This window comes from Diabrotica virgifera, chromosome 9, assembly GCF_917563875.1.
Source record: "Diabrotica virgifera virgifera chromosome 9, PGI_DIABVI_V3a".
Taxonomy (NCBI): Eukaryota; Metazoa; Arthropoda; class Insecta; order Coleoptera; family Chrysomelidae; genus Diabrotica; species Diabrotica virgifera.
Genome location: NC_065451.1, coordinates 110,944,088 through 110,970,981, shown reverse-complemented (window position 1 = coordinate 110,970,981; position 26,894 = coordinate 110,944,088). Strand labels below are relative to the sequence as shown.

The window sequence follows — 26,894 nt, the reverse complement described above, 5'->3', positions numbered from 1 at the left end:
CTGATCCTTGCATGCGATTAACAGCTTAAATAAAGTTCTATTATTAGATGCTTGATCACACAACACTTTTGGTATATACCCAATAGTTTGTAATTTTGAAACAACTTCAACTACAATGTTTTTTAAGTTGTCGCTATGTATTGGACCACCTGTAGCAAGCCGCGTAGCCTTATGTAGCAAGCCGCGCATCATGAAAACCAGACCTGTGTTGGCAAGTTTGTTTGTTATTCCTAAAGCACCTAAATTTTGAAACCCTTCTATAATGTCATCTTATTTATTGTACTCCAATTGTTTTTTCAAAGAAATTTCATCAAACATTAACACACAAATTTTTTCCCACTCATCCATTGTCTCTGCTTTTTTCTTCAACTTGTCAATTAAGGAAATGTTTAAACCAGTTCTTAATTTTATGACACGCAACCAAGTTTGAATTGTTTTTACTAAAGGTAATATAAAGTTAAGAGATCTATTTAAAAATTTTTAACAACTAGGAGACTTATAATAAATGGCCAGAGCTAAATCCTTTTCATTGTGACTCCATTGTGAACGAGTTTTGTGTGAAAACTGCATATTAACAAAAGTGTGCACGTATATGCTTTTATTTTCTAACAGTACCTGTATCATGAATTTGGTTACCGATTTTCTGTTTTTTGTTTTTCTTCTACAACGCTGACTGTTCTTCTGAAGGCACTTCTTCTTTAAAGCATTTACTTGATACTCCAATTTTTTTACTTTCTCCGTCAATTCAGTTTTAAGTTTTGTGGGCAAATTAATATCAAAACTGGAAATATCACTGAGACTACTACTTGATCTCTTAGGCGATGGAGTTGACCTAACCATACAATCGCCACTTGTAGATCTTTTACGTTTCGTACCGCAATAAACGTATGTAGAGCATAATACTGGTGGGGTATCACCTAAAATAGGTAATCATTGAAATGTATGTGTAATTTTAATTAAAGCAAAACAAGCATCTCCGTTATTTCTGTAGTGATACTGACAACGCATTCATATTTAAAAAAAATCTCTTTTGATTTAATTGTATAAAAAATATATAAATCACTCAATATCAACTGATTTTATATAAAATATATTTTAATAGTATTATTCTCATTGACAAAGCGCATTAGGCAAACATAAAAATATTTCCAAAGTTGAGTAGGGTAAGGTGGGGTACAATGAAACAAGGGGCACACTGAAACGTTTCAAATTTCGCGGGAGTTAATTCTTAAAAATGCAAACAACTTCGTGTGGCAACAACTACCTGTGTACAAGGTCAGCCAGATGTTAAAAGATTTGCTTAGTTCAGTTGTTTAGTGATTGAAAGTTGATGGTGTTGGATTTTGGGTCAGTAAAATAAATATTATAACGAATAATTTATTATTTGCAACTTTTTTGTTTTTTTTAAACTCAAATTTCTTTCTTGGGTATATAAAACGAGTAGGTATAAGGCATGAATTGCCATATTATTCTTGTTATTAAGTCTGATGGTTGTCGAATGAGATGCATGTTAATACGTGCGTTTGTCTTGGGGTTGAGTGAAACAAATTTTATGGGGCACACTGAAACATGTTTCACTGTGCCCCAAAACACATAAATAATTCAATAGTAGGTAATATGATTAATATTTATATAAAGCAACTTATTTTGTTTTATAGAGAAAAAATGAGAAACCGTGTAAGAAAAAACAATATTGGACAGTTCTCCGACGAACAAATGGAGAGAGCTGTTAAACTTATTCTCGAAAATAAAATTAGCTTAAGAAGAGCAGCAGACGAATGTAATGTTAGTTTTGTTACATTATTTAGGTGAGTAATAATTTATATTATAAATTGATATAATTACCTTTAGTCTGGGAGTGTAAGGCGCAAGGCAAAAGAAAAACCGGCAGACCTCAGCCAACATCGAACAACACTATAGAGAAGGCGTTAATCAAAAGAAATATAGATTTCAGGCAAGCAAAAACTTTGACAAACAATAGAAGGGAATGGAGAAGAACTTATACTGCAGTCTCACTAAAAGACGATAAAAGAGTTATACTTTATTTTTAGATTTTAATTATGCCGTATGTAGATATAGGAGTTTATATTTATTTCAGAAATGTAAAATTTGTTTTTCGACACTGGCGTCAGCCGGTAAAAGAAATAAAGATTACGTATGTATGTACCTATGTATAATTACCTTTAATATGTTTTTCTTTTACAGGTATGTAAAAAAGCAAAAAGCTGCCAACGATGAAGGATCTAATATGAAAATTCGTTTTACTCATAAGTATAATTCCCGTTTAATATTCACTGCCGAACTAGAAAAACTTTTATCAGAGTATTTATTGATCTGTTCCAAAATGTGCTACGGAAAATCAACACGTGATACACGTGAGCTGGCAAATGAAATGGCTATGATAAATGAGATAAATGTACCTCCAAGCTGGCATGTTAACTCAGCTGCTGGTTTGGACTGGCTAAGAGGTTTTTTAAAAAGAAATACAACATTGTCCAAAAGACAACCTGAGAAGTGTTCTCTTTCTCGCTGCACATCATTTTATCGGCTACGATAATCTTAAAAGAAGCCTTACAACGTTCAACAAGTTTTGCAGATGGTTCAAGGATATGGAATTTAGATGAAACTGCCACCTCTACAGTAATAAATAAATCTGTCAATATTTTCCCTCTAGTCATGGAGTGGACATTTTTTTTGTATTCTTTGCGCGGATATTTTCCCTCAAGTCATTAAGCATTTTATTAAACATACATTGTCTTCAAAAGAAAACCCAACGTTACTAATAATGGATAACCATCACAGCCATATATGCATTGAAGTCATAAATCTAGCTAAAGAAAATGGTGTAACAATAGTCACACTTCCACCCCATTGCAGTGGAAAGTTACAACCACTGGATGTTTCATGTTATGCTCCATTCAAAACATATTATGCTGCTGCTGTAGATTCTTGGCAAAAACAAAATCCAGGAAAGGTTTTCTCAATATATAACATTGCCGGTTGTGTAAATGAAGCACATCAAAAAACTATGATACCAACAACAATTGTCAATGGATTTAGGAAAACTGGAATTTTTGCTTATAACCGCGATTTATTTACTGAAGCCGACTATATGTCTAGTTTTGTAACTGACAGACCAGATCCTGAACATTCAACCGAAATTGATCTTACCGATCCCCCACTACTCGCTGGTCCATCATCACAATCAAATGAAGAGCCTTCACTGCATAAATCCCAACATGTTTTGCAAAACACAAGTGAAATGAAAACAATTGATAATAAAACTTTTAGAAGTCTTGCGGAATTCAAAGCCTAGAAAGGCGATTGGAAATCTAATTGAGAATCTGAAAAAAATCTAATTGAGAACGCAGCATCTGAAGCTGCTGCCAAAAATTCTAAAATCAGCATTTCTAAAAGAAAAGAAGCAACAAAAAAAATATTTGTCCAAGAGTCCAGTGATGAAGACGATCCACTTGATGATTGGTCAGCTACTTCCTCAAGTGGAGGGTTATTTGACCCTGATGATGTAGAACAGGAAAATGCTGTAGAATTATCTTTTACTCCAGTAGAGTTTCTAAGAGTAAATGAATTTGTATTGGTTGAATTTACAGATAAGAAAAAGTTTTATTATGTTGGCCGAGTGACTAAAGAAAAAAATGACGAAGATGAAGTAGAAATTTCATTTTTAAGAAAAAGTGCTACAGTGGCTCGAGCTTTTTCCTATCCCCTAGTTGAAGACATTGCATTCGTTAATATTAAGGATGTTAAATTAATATTACCTAATCCAGAAAAGAAACAAGGATCCAAAAGAACACAAAGTTATCTAATTTTTGAAATGTCATTCTCAAATTTAGAAGTACGTTAATATATAGGTGGATATAGCTTTATTTGTAATCATATTATTTCTTAATAAAAATTTGTGTTTTAAAGCTCATTTTACTTTATTATTAGAAAATTTCTAATGTTTCACTGTGCCCATTGCTTTGTTTCATACTACCCCACGACTGGGGCACAGTGAAACAAAAAACACGATTTTTAAAAATAAGTATCAAAAATCAGGTTTTTACTTTTTTCCTGATTTCAAACCAGTAATATATGTCCAATAGATGCAAATACACAATCCTACTAAAAAGATATTATAAATTGTAATACATAATTTTTTAGTCTAAAAATAGTATTTTTTGTTTCAATGTGCCCCACCTTACCCTACTCAGTGAGTCCTTTTTTTTTAAATTTTGCTATAACTTGTCACAACACTTGTCACAGATAATACACCTATAGGGTAAGTTCGGCCCTGACACTACTCCTACCTCCTCGCAAGTCAGAGAGAGAATGAGAAATCTCGATACGGTTTTCGAGTAGCGCCATCTAGTTGTTGATACGTCTTTCCTTTACGAAGAGGTGAGCTATCTAGTGGAATAGTTATAATCAATGACCTGGTTCTACATAAGTACTCATTTTATTCAGGCTGAGCCTATATAGTCGGAGAGATAGAAGCGGATTTTGCTCGTGATAAGTAATATGGACAAACTATGTGGGGATATGTTGAATTAGTCGTGTACATCACTTTCCCACACGGACGGCTACCTGAGCGTGGGACGATTGTAGTTATAAGTGGTCAAGGTCGTGGTTTTTATCATTTTTTTGTGACGGTCATGATCGAGATAGTGCACCAAAATTTGGGAATAAGTAGATCATGATGTAACTAAGTAAAATCACCAGGGGCGGAACGCTGCTGGGGGACAAAGGGATGGGGGCTGGGGTGAATATCAAAAGTATTAGGGGTTTTTTGTAAAGGTTCGTGATCAAGATAGTGCACCGAAATTTGGGAATAAATAGATCATGACATAACTAAATAAAATCTCCAGGAACGGAGACCTACAATTTTAAAAAATTTTATATATTCAAATGAAAAAACGATTAATTTGTTTCTAATTTTATCACTGTTTAAAGCAATTCAGAATAAAAATTTCTAGAACAATTTGCTAAAATGCATAAATCAATGTTATAAAAAATATTTGAAAAATATAAGAAAATTTAATTTTTTCTCTGCATTTTTTATAAAAATATTGTGACCCCCTTTTTAAGAAAAATGACCCCACCTAGCTGTTCGCCTTTTTGGATTTTGATATTACACATATAAATGAGTCAACTGTAAAAGTTGCGGACATATTCTTCATGACGAGCATCACTCAAAAATTTTGCGTATTCACGCTTGTCCGCATCTGGAGATTTTATTTAGTTACGTCATGATCTACTTATTCCCAACATTTGGTGCACTATCTCGATCACTAACGTCACAGAAAACCTCTTATATTTTTTATATTCACCCGTGCCCGCCACCCCTGTGATTTTTCTTAGTTACGTCACGATCTACTTTTCCCAAATGTTGGTGCAATAACTCGATCACGAACGTCACAAAAACCTCTTAAAACTTTTATATTCACAACTGTCCCCACACCTTTGTCCCCCACGCAGCGGTCCGTCCCTGGAGATTTTACTTAGTTATGTCATGATCTACTTATTTCCAAATTTTGGTGCACAATCTCGATCACGAATGTCACAAAAAGACCCCTATACTTTTGATATTCACCCTTGCCCTCACCTCTTTGTCTCCGACGCAGCTTTCTGTCTGTGGATATTTTGCTTAGAGACGTCATGGCTTACTTATTCCCAAATTTTGGTGCACTATCTCGATCATGAGCGTCACAAAAAAAAATAATAAAAACCGCGAATTTGACCCCTTATAACTACCCTCATCCCCCGCTCAGGTGTCCGTCCATGTGGGGAAGTCTAACTACCAACACGACTAACTTAGGCCCGTATTTATAGTCGAGTCTCAAGACAGCGTCGATGCTCAAGACCGACCTTGAACCAACTTTGTGTTTTATAAACCGATCTCGAGACACGACGTTGTCTTGGGAAGTGTAAAATGACAGCCGAATCTCAAGTCATCGATCGACCTTCCTCAAGACCGCGATTCTAACCTAACTTTGTTTGTTATTGTTTGAATTTTGAATATTTTAAATTCAGTTCCAACATATATTTTTTGTTTTTCTAATTACAACAAAAATGTATGAAGAAGTAAAAGCATTTTTAGAGTTTATTGATAATATTGGAGAAGAAAATCGCCCGGGAAGTATACAAAAGCGATATATTCAAGATAAAAATATAATCTAAAATACAATGGAGTATTACAATATTGAAGTTCATCAGCGAATCAGCGCATTAACTTAAACAATAAAGGTTTTATGCTACTTATAGGAATATAACCAGTTTTTATGAGGAAGCCCACTTTCCAAAAATGTACAGGTACTGTAAAGACATACAATATATGTTATTCAGGCTCTTATTATGCAAATGAATTTGTAGGTACTAGAAGAGAAATTATGTATATTATTGTTCAACAACAAGGTTATCAAGTCATTCAATATTTGATCTAAGAGCATTAAGAGTGAAATTGTGAAATGGAAAGAAGTGAAATTCCAGGATTATTAATAGGAATAGATGACAGTAGTGGGTATGCATGCAGACACTATCTACTTACCCCAGTATTACACCCAGGTATTTATTGATAATTGCTAAATAAATAGTAGGTTATTTAATAGACATAAATATCTTTTTAGGTAATGATCAAGAAAATAAGATATTTTTATCATAGTACTCATGTGAGAACAAGAAATGTAGAAAAGCTATTTGGAACCTGGAAAAGAGAGTTTCCTTGTCTTCAACAAGGTCTACAAACCAAATTATATACATGTCTTGCAATAATATGTGCTACAGCAGTACCTTACAATCTAGGTAAATAATGATCTGGTGGTAAATAGACATGTTAATGATGTGGAACAATCTCTAAATTTTTGGTGACATTTTTTTAAACAATATTTTGCATGAGAATACATTATTGAATACCTACTCTTATTGTGTTTGATTTTTTTGTCTATTATTTCTCAAAATATCATGATCATTGTTCGACAGCCCTTTTTGTTTGAGTTTTGGTCTCTTGAGGAATACAGCTCCATTCCAATCTATTTCAGGATTTGTTCTTGCAATTTTTTATTTTTAAAATATCAATGTCTTATTCTGTTTGTTCCTTAATATCTAATCTATAGTCTTTCTCTCGTTATATGTCCAGCTGACATTTGTGTGCTTATTTTGGAAAGTATTTCATATGCTTCCATCCTTCCTCTTAGAACGTGGTCCTATTTTGATGAATGTATATGGATCGTGGTATGCCCTGTATAGTTCAAAATTATATCTTCTCTGGTCTTCATATTTTAGATGCTATTTAGCCTGATTCTAGTGCTTTATCGTTGTTTCCAGTGCTTTATCAATTTATCATCGTTTATTTTACCTACCTGTCTACTGCTACTCTACTATTGTACTTTCACCATATATTTTTGGAATATAAATATATAGTCACCTTCTGTCTTTCTCTTGTTCAACTGGAATTTGTTTATTTATTCTGAGAATACATTATTGAATCTGTATTATGTTAGATATATTATTTTTTATTTTATTTCTTAATATGTATTTTTTATATTTTATTTTAAAATAAATGAGTATGAGTTTCCCTCTTCTTAAATAAGTATTTATTTGACAAACCTTTCCTTACCAAATATAAAATTAATTACACATCTGGACCTCGGAGGTAAACTACACTATGTCATTTCGAGCAACTGTGTTTAGCGTTTGTTTGCAACAAAGTTTAGAGCACTTAGGATGTTAATAAAAATCTGATATATCCCATAATTAGTTGAAAGACAATATGACTATATTTTAATGATAATATATAACCAATGTGTATAATCCAACTAATAAAAAAACACCATGTCGACATAGTGTAGATTACCTCCGAGGTCCAGGCGTGTAAACAGCAATACTGTGATAAGCACTCTAATAACCAGCAAAATAGCGCAAAAAATGGAAAACGTATGTTGTGAAATAAATAGAGGATGTAAAATTATCTATAGGAACCTATAAATTTACATTACATAGTTTGTCACCTTTAGATGTGTGGGAGGAGTATGACAACTGTCGCAGAGGTCTAAAGGTGGGAAATTATGAAATATAATGTAAATTTATAGGTTCCTATAGATAATTGTACACCTCTACTAGTTTCATCTCCTTTTATTTCACAACGTACTATATGTTTCCGTCTTTTGCGTCATTTTGCCAGTTAATAGCACGCTCATCACTGTATACCATTATTTATGCAGATGACATAGTCCTCTTAACAAGAAAAAAAGCTGAAGTTGTTTAGAAACTTGAGAGGTGAAGCAAGAAAATTGCATGTCTATAAATGAAACAAAAATAAAATATTAAGTGTATTGAAATGTGTGGAGAGATGAAGTAGAATAAATTTTTCACACTAAAAACAGGAACAAAGGCATACAAAATTGAAAATATCAACCAATTCAAGTATTTAGGAGTGGCAATAATTGATAAATTAGAAGAAGAAAAAGAAATAGAAAAGATACTACTAAGAGTAAGCTAGTAAGCAGATCGATGGTATATGATTGAAGTCAAAAATGTATGTAGCACAACTATAACGCAAAAATGTATTATGAAGCAGTTACTTAAGTGGCATTGTATGCTTGTGGCACTTGAAACAATTAATAAGAAAGATGAAATGAAAATAGACATAGTACTGGTAGGGGCTGGCAGTTCTGAGTTAGGACTGGCAAAAAATAATAGATATGGAAAGTCAGGTGGCTAGGTCAACATTACTTGAATGTAAGAGCGACATGTAAGAGATTATTTTTGGAGGAAAAAAAAAAGAGAAAGACCATGAAAAGAGTTGTTAGAAGCAGTAAGGAGATTTGGATGATATAGAAGTGTAGAATTGGAGGAGGAGCGTTAATGTCCAGTAGAAATGGATAGGCTACTTATATTTACTTTTGTGCTGTTATTTGGGGAAGATTGTTAATATTTTATATCAATATTGTTGTTGCTTGATAAAAATTCCTCTAATAATTTAATTTTATCTGACTCATTCATATTGACAATTCAGACATATATTTATACATTTTAGAGTAGATGACTTTAAAGCAATATAGCCAATATTTATGAGTTGCGTTCCTGGGACGATTTTATTAAAATATAGTTAATTCAATTACATAAAATCAACTTTAACTCAATAATATCCGTCACAAAATTTATAGCATGTGATCTGCCTTTAAGAATTTAAACATTAAATAAATTTAATTTCAAACTTAAATTGCGGCTTATTCCCATAAAAATAGTAATTGCATTTTATACAAGTTCCACCTGTCATGGTTTCTTCTTTGTTTTAAGTCAGATGAAGAATATAAACATACAAGAAAGCTTACACCATTAATAAAAAGGCATGTAATACTAGGAAGTACCATAGTTTTATTTGCTTTCTCTCATAAGAAATAAAGGATATCTCCAACGAAGAATAAAGTAATATCACAGTATTCTGTTATATACTGGGGTAATATCAAAGAATATATTTATACTTTCCTTTAATATGCAATCCTTTACCACAAAGAAAAGAAATCCTTTACCTCATAATGGAAAGAAATGAGAGGTCATTAACCTTTGAACAAATAGCATGTAAGATTTAGAAAAAATAAAAATGTAAACTATCCACTAATAAAATAAACTTTATTTAACTGAAAACATTTTAATAATCCATTTTCAAAAAACAAAATAAATATAAAAACATTTCAAAGATATTTAACTTGACGATTGACAGTTTTTAGTTGGTGTTCTATGTCAAAATTGCTTAAAATCCATAATTTTCCAGCCTCGAGATCAATCTTGGCCGAGATCAGCCGAAGACTCGTTTATAAAACAGAACGTGGTCTTGAGCTCGACGTTGCCGTAAGATCGTCTTGGCTGAGACCGGTCTCGAGATCAGTCTTGAGTACTGACTATAAATACGGGGCTTAACCTCTCCCCGTATAGTTTGTCCCCTTATTTTTGAAAAGTGTTGACCAAGTATGTTTTAGTTTTTCGATCTGACGTTCGTTTCGCAAAATATTCGGTTTTTTGTGAAACTTTTTAACTCGCCCATTTTCTTACGCCCAGCTCAAATCGTCAAATTGTTTAAATATGTTTTGCATGTACTTATCTTAATCTGACAATTTCAAGTTTTTCTATAGATAGATTTTTTTCGGATCCCCCTTAACGAACTCTCCTGTATTATGAGCCAATATATGGTAGAGGCACATTTACAGGGTACTGATATGTATTGAATTAAATAGCGTACTATGATGAAATTGACTTTATTTTAGATTACAAGAGATACATGGTTCTTAACCTAAAAACCAAGAAGTAAGCGCGCTTTTCTGCCTTTCATCCTCGACATCTGTCATCTGTCACGACTCGCAAGGTGGGTTCCGTTATACACAACATTTCTCCCCTTCTATAAAGAAAGCTTGTTGGGTGGTTTCACAGCTCTCCCATATCTGGTAACCACTGGCAAAGGTGTCTGCTCAGATTCTAGAAGAGGGGAAACAGGGCTTCTAGATGTCGCATCAATTTGACTATGCCTAGGTGAACTACTAGTAACAGTGTCATTATTACTAGAATGTGGAATTGCAGTATTATTTTCCTCCACCTGAAGGTCCATGTCATCACTTACATCAATATTAGGCAGGCGGGTGGGTGCAGATGTGCTCTCATCAACATTTAAAGGCGCTTTTTGAATCACTGCACTCTCACTCACTTCACTTCTAGGTTTTTCCTTAGCTAGACGTATGCTGTCAGCATGCACAAATTTTATAACATTATTAACATTCACAAGGTAAGTACAATAACTTAAAACTTTAACTACATTTCCCAAGTCCCATACATGTGTACGAGTATTTTTGACATATACTTGGTCATTTGTATTATACAATTTAATATTTCGAACTGGTTGATCAGAGTTTACAAAATTACCATTTTCAGATGGTCTTAATAAATCATACCTGGTTCGAGGTCTGATTTTAAACATACACTGGGCTGGAGAAATGCCTGTTGTAGTAGAAGGAGTATTGCGGTAGGTGAAGAGGAAATTAGTTAACTTAATTTTCACAACTGCTAATGTTATATTTTCTGAACATGAAAATAAATTGCGCTCTAATGCTTTCTTTACTGTTTGGACCCCTCTCTCTGCTAGTCCATTTGATTGTGGATGATATGGTGGGGATTTAATTGGTTTTATTCCATTACTCTGACAAAAGGAAACAAACTCTGCTGAATTGAACGGAGGCCCATTATCAGAAACTAGCTCTACTGGTAATCCAAAAATGGCGAAAACATCCCTTAGTACCATTATGACCTCCCTAGCTACTGTACCATTTTCCATTAACCTGACTTCTATCCATTTAGACTTATTGTCTACTAAAATAAGGAAGGTAAAATTTTGCTTCTGGAAAAAATCAACATTTACCCTATAAAAATTATGGGGTGCTAATGCCCATGGTATGCCATTTGACCTATTAGGAAAATTCTGAGTAGACTGACAAACATTACACGATTGAACAAACTTCTCAATACTTTCATTCATTCCAGGCCACCAGCAATAGGATCGCATTAACATTTTTAGTCTTACTATGCCTGTATGTTGTTCATGGAACAAATTAAGTACTCTAACCCTGAGTGAGAATGGAATTACTACTTTAGTACCTAAAACCAAACAATCTTGTTCAACCGAAAAGTTATTTCTAAGTTTAAAATATGGTTTTAAATCATCTCCCTGTACATAGTTTGGCCAACCAGACAGGGTTAACTCAACTACTTTGGACAATAAATTATCCTGCTTGGTTGCTTTGGCTACATCTTCGAAGTCCAAAGGGACTTCACTTAACATGTTAAATGAAAATATTTCACCAGACACCTTAGTACTATCCTTACAAGGTAAACGGGAAAGGGAATCTGCATTGGAAATTGAACTTCCCTTCTTATATTCTATGGTATAATCATATGCTGACAATGTAAGGGCCCATCTAGTTATTCTTGACGCGACTGTTACTGGAATGCCTCTGTTAGCTCCAAAAATGTACTGCAAAGGCTGATGATCACTGACAAGGGTGAACTTCCGACCATATAAATATTTATGAAACTTACGAAGAGCAAACATTATAGCTAATGCTTCCCTCTCTATATTTGAATACTTTTGTTCTGCTGATGATAAGGTTCCCGAGGCAAAACAAACAGGCCTATCCTCCCCATCTACTCTGTGACTCAGTACAGCTCCTACTCCAAAACCACTACTATCACAAGTGACATATATTGGAAGTAAAGGGTTATATAAGGTGAGTACTTGGTTTGACAAAAGCAGTACCTTACTGCTGTCAAAAACCTTCTGACAATCTGTTGACCATACAAAAGAAACATTCGACCTACATAACTTGTACAACGGACCTAGTTCACAGGACAGCATAGGCAGAAATTTAGAATAATAGTTAAGAAGACCTAAATATGATTTAAGTTCCGTTAAGTTATGTGGGGGTTTAGCTTTCTTAATACACTCTACTTTTTCTTCCGTAGGGTGTACCCCTGACTCATCAATTCTATGGCCCAAAAATTCAACACTTGTTTCAAAAAATTTAAATTTTCCTTCATTAATTTTTACATTAAATTCTTCTAGACGTGAAAGAACATTAATTACATTATTATGACAATTTTCAAGAGATTTACCATAAATTAATATGTCATCGATATAGCATTTGGTGTTTGGTATACCTGCAAGAATATTTTCCATTACTGTCTGGAAAATTCCAGGTGCTGAACTAATGCCATATGTTAATCGATTAAAAGTAAACAACCCTAAATGTGTGTTGATGGTAAGTAATTCTCTTGATTTTTCACTAACTTCTAGTTGCTGATAAGCTCCCTTTAAGTCTAAGACTGTAAAAAATTTATTTCCTGACAATTCTGAAAATATGTCCTCTGGTAGAGGTAATACACAGTGATCTGACTCAATAACCTGATTTACTGTTTTCTTGAAATCTACACATATTCTAAAAGATGTTTTCTCTCTCTTTGGAACAACCACTATAGGACTGGCCCACGAACTAATTCTAGTTTTAGTTAAAATTCCTGACTCTACCATCCGATTCAACTCCTCCTCTACCTTAGACTTAAGGGCATATGGCATATCATATGCTCTATGAAAAATAGGACGTACATTATCTTTTAATTTAAATTCAACTTTAATATTTCTTATATGGGAGTTGGGGTCATCTTTAAATACATTGGAATACTGTGACTTCAACTCGGATATAAGGTGACTTTTATGCTGATTATAACTACAATCATTTACAACATAATTTAGTTTTGATTGCATGTCTGACTTTAACAAATTCTGATCTATACCCATTAAATTTAAATTATTCTTACTTCCATTATTTTCACTGCTTGATACACTATAATCAAGTGTTAACTGATTAAACAAGGCTGTCTTCCAAGAAGGATTGAAAACATTTAGCCAATTCCTTCCTATCAAAGGCAAAAACCTATTGGAGCTTTCAATAACTAATAATGGCAACAAGGTTAACTGGCTTTTATACAAGACATTTACATAAATTTGACCTACAACTGAAATGTTATTGCCAGTAACTGCTCTTAACTTAACATTAGTACTGTTCATCTTGCATTTACTAAAATATTTTGAAAAATCACTTACGTGGATGACTGACTTACATGCACCACTATCGATTTCCATAACCAAGGGCACACCTTCAACTTGCACATTCACTTTCCAGGGCTTTTCCATACCCGTTGCGAGGGCTGCAATATGGCCTAATTGCAACAATTCACTGCTCTCTTCCTCTTCGGTCACTTCTACCTGATTAACTTTTTTTCTTTTACAGACTCTACTGGTGTGTCCCACTTTTTGACAGAAAAAACATTCCCAATTAACTGCTGGGCATGTTTCTGGTTGATGTCGTCTTCCACATCGAAAGCATGGTTTCAACACTGACTGGTTCCTGGACTCTGACTGACTTTTTGACTGACTACGATATTGCTTACTAGACATTTGTAGTTTGCCTACTGATACTGCTGCCACCCCTTGAACAAGCTTGCTTTGACATTCAGCTGCTTCTTGACTTAAGGCTTTCTTACAAGCATCTTCAAACGTTAGGGTCTCAGCTTCGCTAAGTAACTTAGTCCGAATATTAGTATTACTAATACCGCAAACTAACCTGTCTCGTAGGGCTTGATCGAGGAATTTCTCAAATTTACAAGACTTTGACAGTGCTTTTACTTCTTTTACATACTGCTCTAACGATTCTTCTGCTTGTTGGTTTCTACTATGAAATCTGTATCTTTCATAGATTACACTTGTAGCTGGTGCATATCTGGCTTTAAGTATCGTTACTAACTGATCGTATGTTTTCATTGCAGGGGTATCTGGGAATAAATATGTTTTCAACGTATCATACGTTTTCGCACCCATAAATGTTATTAAATTTGCTACCTTTTTTTCATTTTCAGTGTCGTTCACTATGAAATACTGCTGCAAGCGCTCTTCCCAGGCTTCAAACGATTCCTTCACAGCATTAAACTCGTCGAACTTTGGCATATTGACTACTGCCCTGAACACAAAATTTGCAATGACTTATTGACTTATACCAACGTGGTGTTCTTTCCGATTCGTCGCCAATATGATATGTATTGAATTAAATAGCGTACTATGATGAAATTGACTTTATTTTAGATTACAAGAGATACATGGTTCTTAACCTAAAAACCAAGAAGTAAGCGCGCTTTTCTGCCTTTCATCCTCGACATCTGTCATCTGTCACGACTCGCAAGGTGGGTTCCGTTATACACAACAGGTACAAGGTTTCTCCCCATGTGATAATCTGACGTGCTCGAGTAACTGCAAAAATCCTCGCTTGTGCTCCCCTACCATTACATTTTTACACTTTTTGAAAGTAGTATGTTATTTGTTTCTGCTTTTTTGACTGGAAAACGTGTTTCTTTATTCCACATTTCACTTTACTCAGCATCAGTTTTTCAGCGAGTAGCGCGTCGTCCTGGTCCTCTAGGTATTCTAAAAGTTTATTCACGTGACACAAGACCGCTTTATGAGTCACTCGTCCACCAGATACAGTATGCGGCAAAATAAACAGTACTAAAATGAATATTGAAAGGTTTATGATTATTTATATACCAAGCATACATGATATAGCCTTGCAAACATTATCACGACGACACACGTTCCTGATAAAACAGATGTTAAAGATGCCCTCTGGCCAGTGGTGGATCTTCTTCTTCTTCAGGTGCCGTCCTCGTTCCGAAGTTTGGCTATCATCAAGGCTATGCGTATTTTTGATACCGTAGATCTAAATAATTGGCAGCTGCTGCACTTGTACCAATCTCTTAAATTCTTCAACCATGAATGTTTTCTTCTGCCAATGGATCTTTTACCTATTATTTTTCCCTGAATAATTAATTGTAGTAGCTGGTACTTTTGTCCCCTCATTATATGTCCCAAGTATTGCAGTTTGCGCTTTTTAATAGTAAGCGCAAGTTCTTTTTCTTTCTGCATCCTTCGCAACACTTCCATGTTTGTCACTCTCTCTGTCCACGATATTCTCAGTATCCTGCGGTACATCCACATCTCGAATGCTTCTATTTTCCTTGTATCGATCTTTTTCAGTGTCCAAGGTGTCCAAGTGGTGGATCTACGGGGAGGGAAAATGAAGAAATTTCCCCCTCTAACAAGGTCCAAAATAAAAGAAAAAAATTGTTCAAACATAAAAATATATTAGCTGACAGGAAACCGAAACCCCCAAAAGTCCAATTCAACCCAATAAATAGCCTATAAGTTATTATGTCTTATGTAATCTGAGTTTATGTTTTTTATGTGTCTTGGTTGGTTTTTCATTGGAAGTTTCTCCTAAGGCAAATTTCCCTTCCCAAGGCAAATTTCTAGATCCGCTACTGCCTCTGGTACGAAAAAATTTTTAATTCTAGTCCGCAACTCCGAAATGGCAAACGGTGGATCTGTCTGACTCCTTCAGCATTCCTCATATGTACTCATCTGATGGCGTTAGTTCTGGTAAGTGGCAACTGCCAAAATGATCACGCAGTATTCGAGGAGACTCCCTGGCAGTGTAACAGGTTGTCCCATATTGTTGACACCATTGTTGATTTTAAGCTTGGACCGTTTTCGTGACCTTTTCCGTATTACAAAAATAGTACTCTACCATAAAAATTTTTTCTGCAAAACTGAGAACTATTCTGAAGTACCTTAGTCTAGGCGCCAGAGGGGTCACCGTGTCCTTTTCAATTCTGATGGACAAACACAACGGTTTCTTATTGATTTTTGGCTGCTGGTTACGAATTTCGAGGGTGTATTTCGATCCGAGTGGTCAAAAAATTGTTATAAACAATTTAATTGTTTATAAATTGTTTAGAAGGCTCTGGCTCATAAACTAAAAGAGATAAAAAAATTGTTTCAAATAAAATTTGTTCCTTAATAAAAAACAAAGCAAAAAAAGGTTTACTAAAATTAGTGCACAATGCAAATTGCAACTTGCAAAATAAGTATTTTTCGAAGCTTTATCGATCGTAACTCGGCTTCTGCCCATGAAAATGAGCTTTAGAAGGTCTCGTTTTAAAGCTTAATTAATGGTCTTTTAAACAAAGTTTGTTAAATTGCTTTATCTTCATTTGTTTTAAAGTTATACCCGTTTAAACTTATAATTTTCTTTAAAAAATTGTACATTAGTTTGTTTATAAGGGTTTCAAGCAAATTTGAGCTATAAATATTTATATTTTAATTAACAATAGTGATAGAAGAACTCAAAAGGAACAATTTGAGCTTAGAAAATGTTCGTAAGTTTATTTTTGGTCAAGATATCGATAATTTAATGGCGCGCTATGAGGCGCAAGATCGGCTCATAGTCAAGCCTCGTCCAATTTACTTACCGTTGCACGTCATCCGCGCCATAGCCTGTGACACGATACCAACACGAAATATTTAGGCGGTGGGTGTGTTCTTTTTTAGAATCAAAATGATTCTAAAGGGGACCACACCTACCGCCTAGATATTTCGTGTTGGTATCGTGTCACAGGCTATGGCGCGGATGACGTGCAACGGTAAGTAAATTGGACGAGGTATAAGTATTCTTCGACGCTTTATCGATCGTAACTCAGCCTCTACGCAAGCAAATGAACCAATATGTGATATCCATATAAAAATGGATCGAGTTCTTTTGCAGCATCATCATTGCATATAAAACGAGCATTTATGATGTGGCGGCATACACACAATTGGCGGGCCTTCATGCTGCTGCAAAAGAACTAGATCCACTTTATATGGATATCATACATATAATTAGACTCTGAAGCCCCAAAAAGTTTTAGTTTTACTGCCTACAAGAACAGACTTAGTACCACCATGTAACTGTAAAAATATCTCTAAGAACTTATGCAGATGTAAAAAAGCTGAGATTCCCTGTATATCTCTATGCAGATGCATGAAAAAAAATGTTTGTAAAAATAGTATTAATAAATAATATCAACTTACTTTTTAGTTATACTTCTGAAATATTAGTTTTAATGTTTTTTTTCTCATTTAGTACAAAAAATAGAAGACAAAGTAAATATAATGAAAGGTGATACGAGGTACAGTATGATGATTTAATTATAAGAATATATGATAAAATGTTATTAGCATCTTCAAAAATAAAAAATTAAGATAACGTATGTAAACATAGAAATTATAATTTGCATCGAGAAGTTAGCGCGTGAACTTTTAGGCGGTGAGCCGATCTTGCGCCTCTTACCGCGCCATTTAAATATCGATATCTTGGCCAAAAATAAACTTACGAACATTTTCGAAGCTCAAATTGTTCCTTTTGAGTTCTTCTATCATTATTGTTAATTAAAGTATAAATTTTTATAGCTTAAATTTGCTTGAAACCCTTATAAACAAATTAATGTACAATTTTTTTAAGAAAATTATAACTTCAAACGGGTATAACTTTAAAACAAATGAAGATAAAGTAATTTAACAAACTCTGTTTGGAAACCTATTAATTAATCTTTAAAATAAGATCTTCTAAGGCTCAGTTGCATTCGTAGAAGCCGAGTTACGATCGATAAAGCTTCGAAAAATACTGCTTTTGCAATTTGCAATTTGCATTGTGCACTAATTTTACAATATCTTGAGTTCTAATTGTTAGATTTAAGTTTTGTAAACGATTTTTTCTTCGTTTTTTATTAAGGAACAAATTTTATTTGAAACATTTTTTTATCTCTTTTAGTCTATGAGCCAGAGCCTTATAAACAATGTATAAACAATTAAATTGTTTATAACAATTTTTTGATCACTCGGATCGAAATCCACCCTCGAAATTCGTAATCAGCAGCCAAAAATCCATAAGAAACCGTTAAGCTTGTCCATCAGAATTGAAAAGGACACGGTGACCTCTATTTGGCGCCTAGACTACCTAACATTATCAGGACATTCACATACGTTATCGTTCGGAAACCACTCGGTACGTTTCGGCGTCTGACACATACAAATTTGAGGCATACGAATTTCAGTACTGTTTATTTTGTCGCATACCGTACAAACTTTTCTTCTTCAGCATCACTTTCCTCGTTTTCTCCTCTAAATTTTCTTAGGATGTCTTCATCCCTTAGATACTCAAATCCCCGGTCAATAGCGTCGCAATCTAACCACTCTTGCTGGTTTGCTGCGTCCACATTCTCTCCCCCAGGAACAGAGTTCATTAAACTTGCAAGCAGAGGCAGTTCATTTTAACCTTCTCCAGCTGATAGTTCCACAAAATTTTCGATGTTTGGTAACAGTTTTCTCCATAACTTCACAATTGTTAAAGACTTTACAGACTCACACGTAGATGCGATTTCGTAAAGAGAGTCTAGAATGAAGTGAACTCCAAAACATTTTTAAGGCATATCCTTCTTCAATTTTTGGGCGAAGTAACTTTGTTCTGTAGTTTCTCTTCATAGACGCAATAAAGGATTTTTGTCCATAGGTTAACTAACATAGCCGTGTTTGTTACGCACATTTTTCCGTCAGCAGACTTAATATATTCGCTACCTATCGAAGAGGATGGAACTCGGCTAGGAACTATTTTGTTGAACGTAACCTAACTGAAGTAACCATATCACTCGCGAGCACGTGAACAGCACCTGACTGAAGTAACCATATTACACGCTAGCGCGTGATCGGCAACGAATGGGTTAAGAGTACGCGTTTCAGGATGTGAGGGGGCGTTGTCAATCAACAACACAGCTGTTTGTGGCAAATTGTTTGTTTTTAAATGTTTTTTGACTTCCGCTACAGGTTCGACTTCAAACCACTCTTGAAATATGTTTTATCCATCCACCCTTCCCTTTGGTTTGGTTGAAGTAATTAGGTAGTTTTTCTACTCTACCATTAAAATATCTAGGTTTTTTGCCTTGCCAATCACCGTCAACTTCAGTTTGTGACTTCCTGTAGCGTTGCTACCAGACATAATCGTGATCAGTTCTTTGCTGAATTTATGACCCCCTACTTTACCTTTATATGCAAAAGCTAGCGTCCGAGTTGGAAGGCATTTCCACAAGAGGCCGGATGCGTCTGCGTTATAAATTTGTTCGTAGCTAAGATCATTTGAAGGAAGAAACTCTTCGAATTCACTTTTAAATTCCTCAGCTCCCTGTTGGTCACGGCTGAGCTTCTCTCCATAAATTCATATATCCTTTATCACATGGCGTTGCTTAAAGTGGGACAACCAATCAGATGATGCATCAAAATCTCCTAAGCGCAACACGTCAAAAAACTGTTTTGCCTTTACAGCAATTACTGGACCTGATATGGGTGTACTTATATCACGTCCTGTATGGGTGTATCATGTATAAAATTATTTAAATGAATCTGAGGTTAAATTTTCAATATTCCTAAAGCGTGTGCATTTGACTTGACATTGCTCATTGCGCATGCGCCACCTTCGAGGCAGAACGTCATCTCGCGGTTCCATTAGTTAAAAAGTCAGTATCGTAATGAAAATATGTATCATAATAAAGTCCATTATGATACAGGTATTGAAATCATAATTATTGATATTTGATATATTGAGAGTATGAGAATAGAAAGAAATTAAAGTTTTGTTCGTAACATGCTAGTGTTTTTTTATTCAAAATATTTAATTCTGTTTCTACTTCTGCTTTGGTTTTATTGAACAAATTACGTCACCTAGAATAGTTTTATTCAGTATTGACTGGTGATAAAGTACTGAAAAAATTCTCAAAAATGCGTTTAAATTTAGTATTCATTACGAAAGTTTAGGTTTCATTTTGCTATATAAAGCAAAAAGCTAACAAGTAAAAAAAGCAAATGAGAACTTTTAAAAGAACATATTCGCTCGATGTACACACACGATTCCCATTCAACATTCAGCGGTACCATAGAACAGGCAGTGTCTATTAAAACGGGATGCGGCTGTTTTAAATTAATTTAAACCTAAATTGAAAAAATTTATACTGGAATTTCTCTGTAAAATGAACGTTGGAGTAACTATGAAGCGAACTAAAATAAAAAAAAATTGCTGTATGTCAGTCGAGTATTCATTTTCTGTGGCTCACTAAAATGTAATAAACTTCGAAGTATCACCGACCAACTATAAAATGTAAAACTATAAGAGAGAAAAATTTTAATTTTTAAATATTTGATCATGAATCCACGGAACACAAAAAGAAATATGGAGCATGAATAGGAGACAAAGAAAAGAGATTAACGAACTAATAAATACGAGACACATTCAGAAGGAAACATGGGCAAACTACTTGAGATCCCTATTTAACGAATAAATAAACATTTTATGATAAAGACAATAAACAGGGTAAGGAATAGAGCTAAAATGCTTGGAGCGTTATGTGGAACGTTGGGAGATAAATCAAGCAAAACTCTCATACACACATACAAAACCTACATAAGGCCAATAATCGATTGCAGAGCATATCTCTATGCGTCACTTAATAGACATCACAACTACACCATCGTGGTTACCGAACGTTAAATTCTCCAGAAAGCGCCTGACAAAGGTATGGTATCCATCGGCATTAGCACATACACTCGCAAAAATTTCCCCTATCCATGAGAGAATTCGTTCTCTTAGCAGAAAGTACGTACTATGTACGATCGAACGCTTGAACAACAGGGCCCGGATTACGTACACTCGATACGCATCGTATCCGCCATGTTTTACCGTAGCGCCTTATGGGAAAACATGGCGGATACGATTCGTATCGAGTGTTCGTAATCCGGACCCAGATCTAAAAACGCTGGACGGAAGGGTCGCCCGAGAACTTTATCGTACCGATCTATTATCGTTATGGTACTAGATACTGGCATTCTATAAAAATTACAAAGTTAGTCGTTATTTTGATATTTTAGAAACACCTTAACCTTCTGTACTTGAAAGTATTTTATGGTTCTACGCATCATTAATTCCTGCATTTGAGAAAATGTTCGATGCCATATTTCGGGGACAGACTATAGATGTATAGATTATTGCATAAATTAATAGAATATTATAGTCATACTTTCATTTCAAATTAGTTCATTTTTCTGAGAAATTAATAGTTTACAATATTTGCATTTCATTCTCTTTCGATTACGCCAGTCAATGCGCGAGATTAAGAACAAGATATTATCTCCGAATTCTATCCTACTCCATGGATTTTAATGAAATTTTGGGAGTAGCCCAATCTCATAATTCAAAGTCTATCCTATATACTATGGCGCTTTTATCATGGGGGCGGTTCCCACCACTTCTCAGGGAGGGTGAAATATTTTTATTTTCGAATTACATGGAGAAAAAGAAAGACTTTTAAGAAAATTTAAAAATTCATTCTATAATTTGATCACATTTTTTACAAAAACCATTCATTTTAAACTCGTTCAACTTTTTGAAAGTAGAAATATTACTATATTGAAAGGTATTGCAAAAGAAAAACAATGCATTTAAATTATGGTGAATGGAGAGTTAAATGTATATACTTTTCATTTTTCCTTAAAGTACATTAGTCATATATTTTTTTGCACCATATCTCGCTTAATTTGTATGTAACCGACATTTACCGGTGCTCGTTTTAAAGGCCTTTTCAAACACTACAAAAGGTGTTGGTAGTATTATACACCTAAAACCTACCGTTCCTCTGTTATTTCAAGTTGAATACACCAATTTGAGCATGCACCAAAAAACAAACTATTTTCACCTACCGTATCTCTTTTTGTATTATAAATAGAACATTTACGAAGGAACGAATCTCTTTATTATTTATAATCTAAAAAATGTTTTATATAGTGTTTTTAGTTCGATGCATAGTTTTTAAGGTATTCACAAAAAATCCGTCCGAAAAGGTGTCATTTTTCAATGAAAATGGCCAATTTTCAACTACGCATAACTCAAACAGTATTGAGTTCTCAAAAAAAGTATAAACCAGTTTTTGCTTAGAAATAGTTTCTTTAGCCACTTCCGTGCTTATTTTGACCAAAAAAATTTCCACCCCCTTGAAGAAGTGGGAACCGGCCCAAGATAAAAGCGCCATAGTATACAGGGTGTCCCAAACTAATTTAGCCACGCTATATCTCTTAAACGAATAGAGATTTTCGAATAGGACAAAAAGTGGTCTATTCTACTTGTAATACACTTTAATATGGCGTAAAAAAATCATCCCCTAAATATTCATCCCTTAGTTACAACCCCTAACTTTAATTATTTTAATAGCACCCTGCATATTTTTTTTATAGTTTTGGATGTGGTCTTCTATCGTCTATTTAACACATTTTTTGAAAATAAAATCGGTTCGTAAATAACGAAGAAAATATCAGTTTTGTTTTGTTAATTATGTGTCCCAGACTAATTTATGCAAGCTATATTTCTTGAACTAATAGGATTTTCGAATGGGACAAAAACTGATCTATTACATTTTTAATGCACATTAATATGGCGTAGAAAAAAAATTATCCCCTAATATTCATCCCTTAGTTACAACCCCTAATTTTATTTTTTTTAAATAGCTCCCTGTAAGTTAGGGATGAATACTTAGGGGATGAATTTTTTCTACGTGATATGAAAGTGTATTACAAATGAAATAGATCAGTTTTTGTCCCATTCGAAAATCTCTATTCGTTTAAGAAATATAGCCTGGATAAATTAGCCTGGGACACACAATTAACAAAAATAAACTGTTAGTTTCTTGGTTATTTACGAACCGATTTTATTTTAAAAAAATGTGTTGAATAAACGATAAAAGACCACATCCAAAACTATAAAAAATATACAGGGTGCTATTAAAAAAAATTAAAGTTAGGGGTTGTAACTAAGGGATGAATATTTAGGGGATGATTTTTTTGTACGCCATATTAAAGTGTATTACAAGTAGAATATATCACTCTTTGTCCCATTCGAAAATCTATATTCGTTTAAGAGATATAGGGTGGCTAAATTAGTCTGGGACACCCTGTATAGGGTAGATTTTGTTTCTTGAGCTATTCCCTACTTACTGTGAACATATCAAGTATATCAATGTAGTAGGATGGAATTCGGAGCCAAATACCCTCATTGGCTGCCCTACAATAATGCTCTGCTATGATCGCGTGAGAGAGGACACACATAAGATTATAACAAAATTTCTATTTACCGTAACTTTTCGAGTTTTTGAGCTATAGCAATGAATTTTATGTCATTGGAAAGGTAATTTTGCATTCTTTTAAAATATGTAAAAATATATAGGGCATATCTAAAAAAATTAAGATTTTTTATTCATTTCCGGTTCAACCGGAAGCGATATTTTTATTAAAATTTATTTTGATAATAGATAATAAAGTACCATATATGACTGCAAAATTTCAGATTTTAGTTTCTATTAAGAAGGAAGTTACTGGCACTCGAATATTTTTTTATAAAAAACTCGTAACTCATAATGAATGTCATTCAATTAACCGATAGGATATCAAAATATGTCAAAAAATAAAAAAATTCCTTGGAGCCATTTTTGAGAAAATATAGTTCAAATTTATATCAAATTTTGACCCCTTAAATATAGGCAACCCGTAACATTTTCTGAAAAACAATAACATCCTTCTTATAGCCACATCTTTAGGCTATATAACGACTTTTTCAAATTAAACTTATCTTAAACATGTTTTTAGATAGGTAGGGAAATGTGTCGGGTGGGCGGTCGGCCATGTTGGCCGCCATTATGAATTTGGAAATGTCAAATTCCGTATTTTTATTTACCTATCGATGAGCTTACTTTGAGTTGAATTTCATTCATTTCGGTCAAAATTTGCAAAAATGGGCCCTAAATAACCTCCCTATTTCGGCCCCCCTTTGAGAGGTTTTTTTTAAAAGCTTAGTTTCTGGAGAAAATTCTGTTAAACTTACTTATACCGAATTTCATCAAAATCGGTCGGGTAGTTTTTGCTGGGCGGTGGCGACATACGTACGTACATACGTACGTATATACGTACATACTTCCGACATGTTTTTTTATTTGCTTTTTAGACTCAGAGGGACTCAAAACGTCGAAAAAAAGTGAAATCTAAAAAATTTTTTTTGCACGATCCTATAACTTTATCTATTATACTATACTACGTATATAGTACGATAAAGTAAAACGTCTTATAAGTTCCATGCAATCGATTAGGTAACATACTCACCAGGAGACCCAGAAATAAAGTTCCATTCCATCCAGCCATTTGTGACGCTATTTATTATAATTTTAATGTAAACAAGACCCTTCTTTTATTATGATTTATGATGTTCGATTGTTCTAGACTTCTGAAGTAAATTCTTTTAAAGTCGTAAGTTGTTGTTTATTTCTAGAACATTGTAATAATGTATAAATAGGGGTTTTTGGAATTAGTAGTGCAGTTGTGAATTTGAAAACGTCGGTGTACTTTGATATGTAACGGGCGCGGTACATTTTTGAATTTGTAATTAGATAAATTATTAGATTTAGTGTAATAAATAAATTAGATGTCGTAGTTTGTAAAATAAAGAATATAAATTCAGTGTTTTTCATTTGTTTAGTTGTAAGTTATTAAAAATAAATAAAGTCAACTAAAATTAAACATTAGTGTCCAAAAGATCATAGAAAAGTCAGATTTTGTAACACATTCCTCTACAATTAGACAGAAACGAACTTCCTGAGGAGTATTATGACATTCTAGAGCAATTTCCCTTAATATTAGATCACGAAAACGCTAAAACCACAACTTACTGGAGACACATTGAAAAACAGACAGGCATGTCTACATAATACCGCGTCCTCACTGGTAAACATTTGCGTCGAACCAGCTGTTCGTCGCAAATATTTGCATGCTCGAAGTGTGCTAATGTGGACGTGTTCGTCGCATAAATCGGATGCAAGAATTTTCCAAGCACACAACGCACACGCTCCATCGTTTGTCGGATTTTAGCCACGTCCTCACTGGTAGAAATTTGCGACGCAAATTCTTGCGACTAACGATTAGTTCAATACGCACGAAAAATTTACCAATGACGACGCGGCTTAAGAAAAAGAGCAAGAAGACCTGTAATCAAAGTTAAAAGCTTAAGAATACTTCTCTTTAGAATAAACTGTCACAGCGATATTAAAATTAGTACATATCGATATATACAGGGTGTTTCATTAATAATTGTCCATATAGAAACTGGAGAAACCTTAGCACAGAATACGAAGATTTAACCTAAAACACTTAAATAAAATATGGTTCCTTACCGAGTTACAGGGTGTTTTATCTAAAAATTTAAAAACTATTTTTGCTCAGAATGTTCATACTATACGCCGTATCCTTTTCATACTTAGCAGAAAGTGCGACTACTAGACACCCTACTAAATAATAATAAACAAACGTTTCTAGCTACTACCAGAGGCGTACTACAGGGGTTGGTGAATGTTTCACCCTTCTCGAATTCTACGCCACTGGAGGAATTACTATTTTAGTGCCATTTTTAGATTCTCCAGTACTTTCTACGTAAATAATATACTCTTCATTGGTAACGATAAAGTCATTAGTTTTCGAGATACTTGAAGTTAAATATGAAACGGCACAGTTATTTTGATTAATTTATGATATGATTCATATGATTAAAATTTAAAAATTATTTGTACCCAGTACTTTAAAACTATTTGGAGTATCCTTATCATACTTGGCAGAAAGTGTAGGTACTGCACACCCTACTAAATTAAGATACATAAACGTTTCTAGCTACTACCAGAGGCGTACGACAGGGGATAGTGGCTGGTTGACCCTTCCCAAATTCTACGCCACTGACAAAATTGCTATTTTAGTGTAATTTTTTGATTTTGCAATAATTTTTATGTAAATAATAGGCCTTTCATTCGTAACGATAAAATGATTAGTTTTCGAGATATTTGAAATTAAAAATTAAGCGACACAATACATTAATCAAAATAACCGTGTCGTTTCATTTTTAACTTCAAATATCTCGAAAACGAATGACTTTATCGTTACGAATGAAGAGTATATATTTTCATAGAAAGTATTGGAGAATCCAAAAATTGAACTAAAATAGCAATTTCGCCAGTGGCGTAGAATTTGGAAAGGGTCAACCATTCATTTTCCCCCGTCGTACGCCTCTGGAAATAGCCAGAAACGTTTGTTTAACATAATTTAGTAGTTTGTACGGTACCTATACCTCCTGACAAGTATGAAATTGATACATCGAATAGTTTTAAAATGCTGAGCACAAAAATAGTTTCTAAATTTTTAAATAAAACACCCTGTAACTCAGTAAGGAACCACATTTTATTTAAGTGTTTTAGGTTGAATCTTCGTATTTTGTGCTAAGGTTTCTCCAGTTACTATATGGACAATTATTAATGAAACACCCTGTATGCTCGATGATCTCTTATTGTTTTAAATAAATGTTAAA

The 26,894-nt window shown here is 34.0% G+C and overlaps 1 protein-coding gene and 1 long non-coding RNA gene across 3 annotated transcripts; both read left to right on the top strand.

Annotated features, from left to right (window-relative positions):
- Positions 1–1,663: 1,663 nt before the first annotated feature.
- Positions 1,664–3,934, top strand: LOC126892213 (uncharacterized). Of its 2 annotated transcripts, none has more exons than XM_050661719.1 (2): positions 1,664–1,808; positions 2,206–3,934. In XM_050661719.1, the coding sequence occupies exon 2, from the start codon at positions 2,786–2,788 to the stop codon at positions 3,314–3,316; it is 531 nt and encodes a 176-aa protein (XP_050517676.1). In that variant the 5' UTR covers positions 1,664–1,808; positions 2,206–2,785; the 3' UTR covers positions 3,317–3,934. Both variants share the same exon structure in this region, with proteins under 2 accessions (XP_050517676.1, XP_050517677.1).
- A 1,891-nt stretch (positions 3,935–5,825) lies between these two features.
- On the top strand, positions 5,826–7,519 carry LOC126892290 (uncharacterized). The gene is made up of 3 exons (XR_007700766.1): positions 5,826–6,312; positions 6,373–6,564; positions 6,627–7,519. It is a non-coding gene; the product is annotated as an uncharacterized LOC126892290 (long non-coding RNA).
- Positions 7,520–26,894: the final 19,375 nt, after the last annotated feature.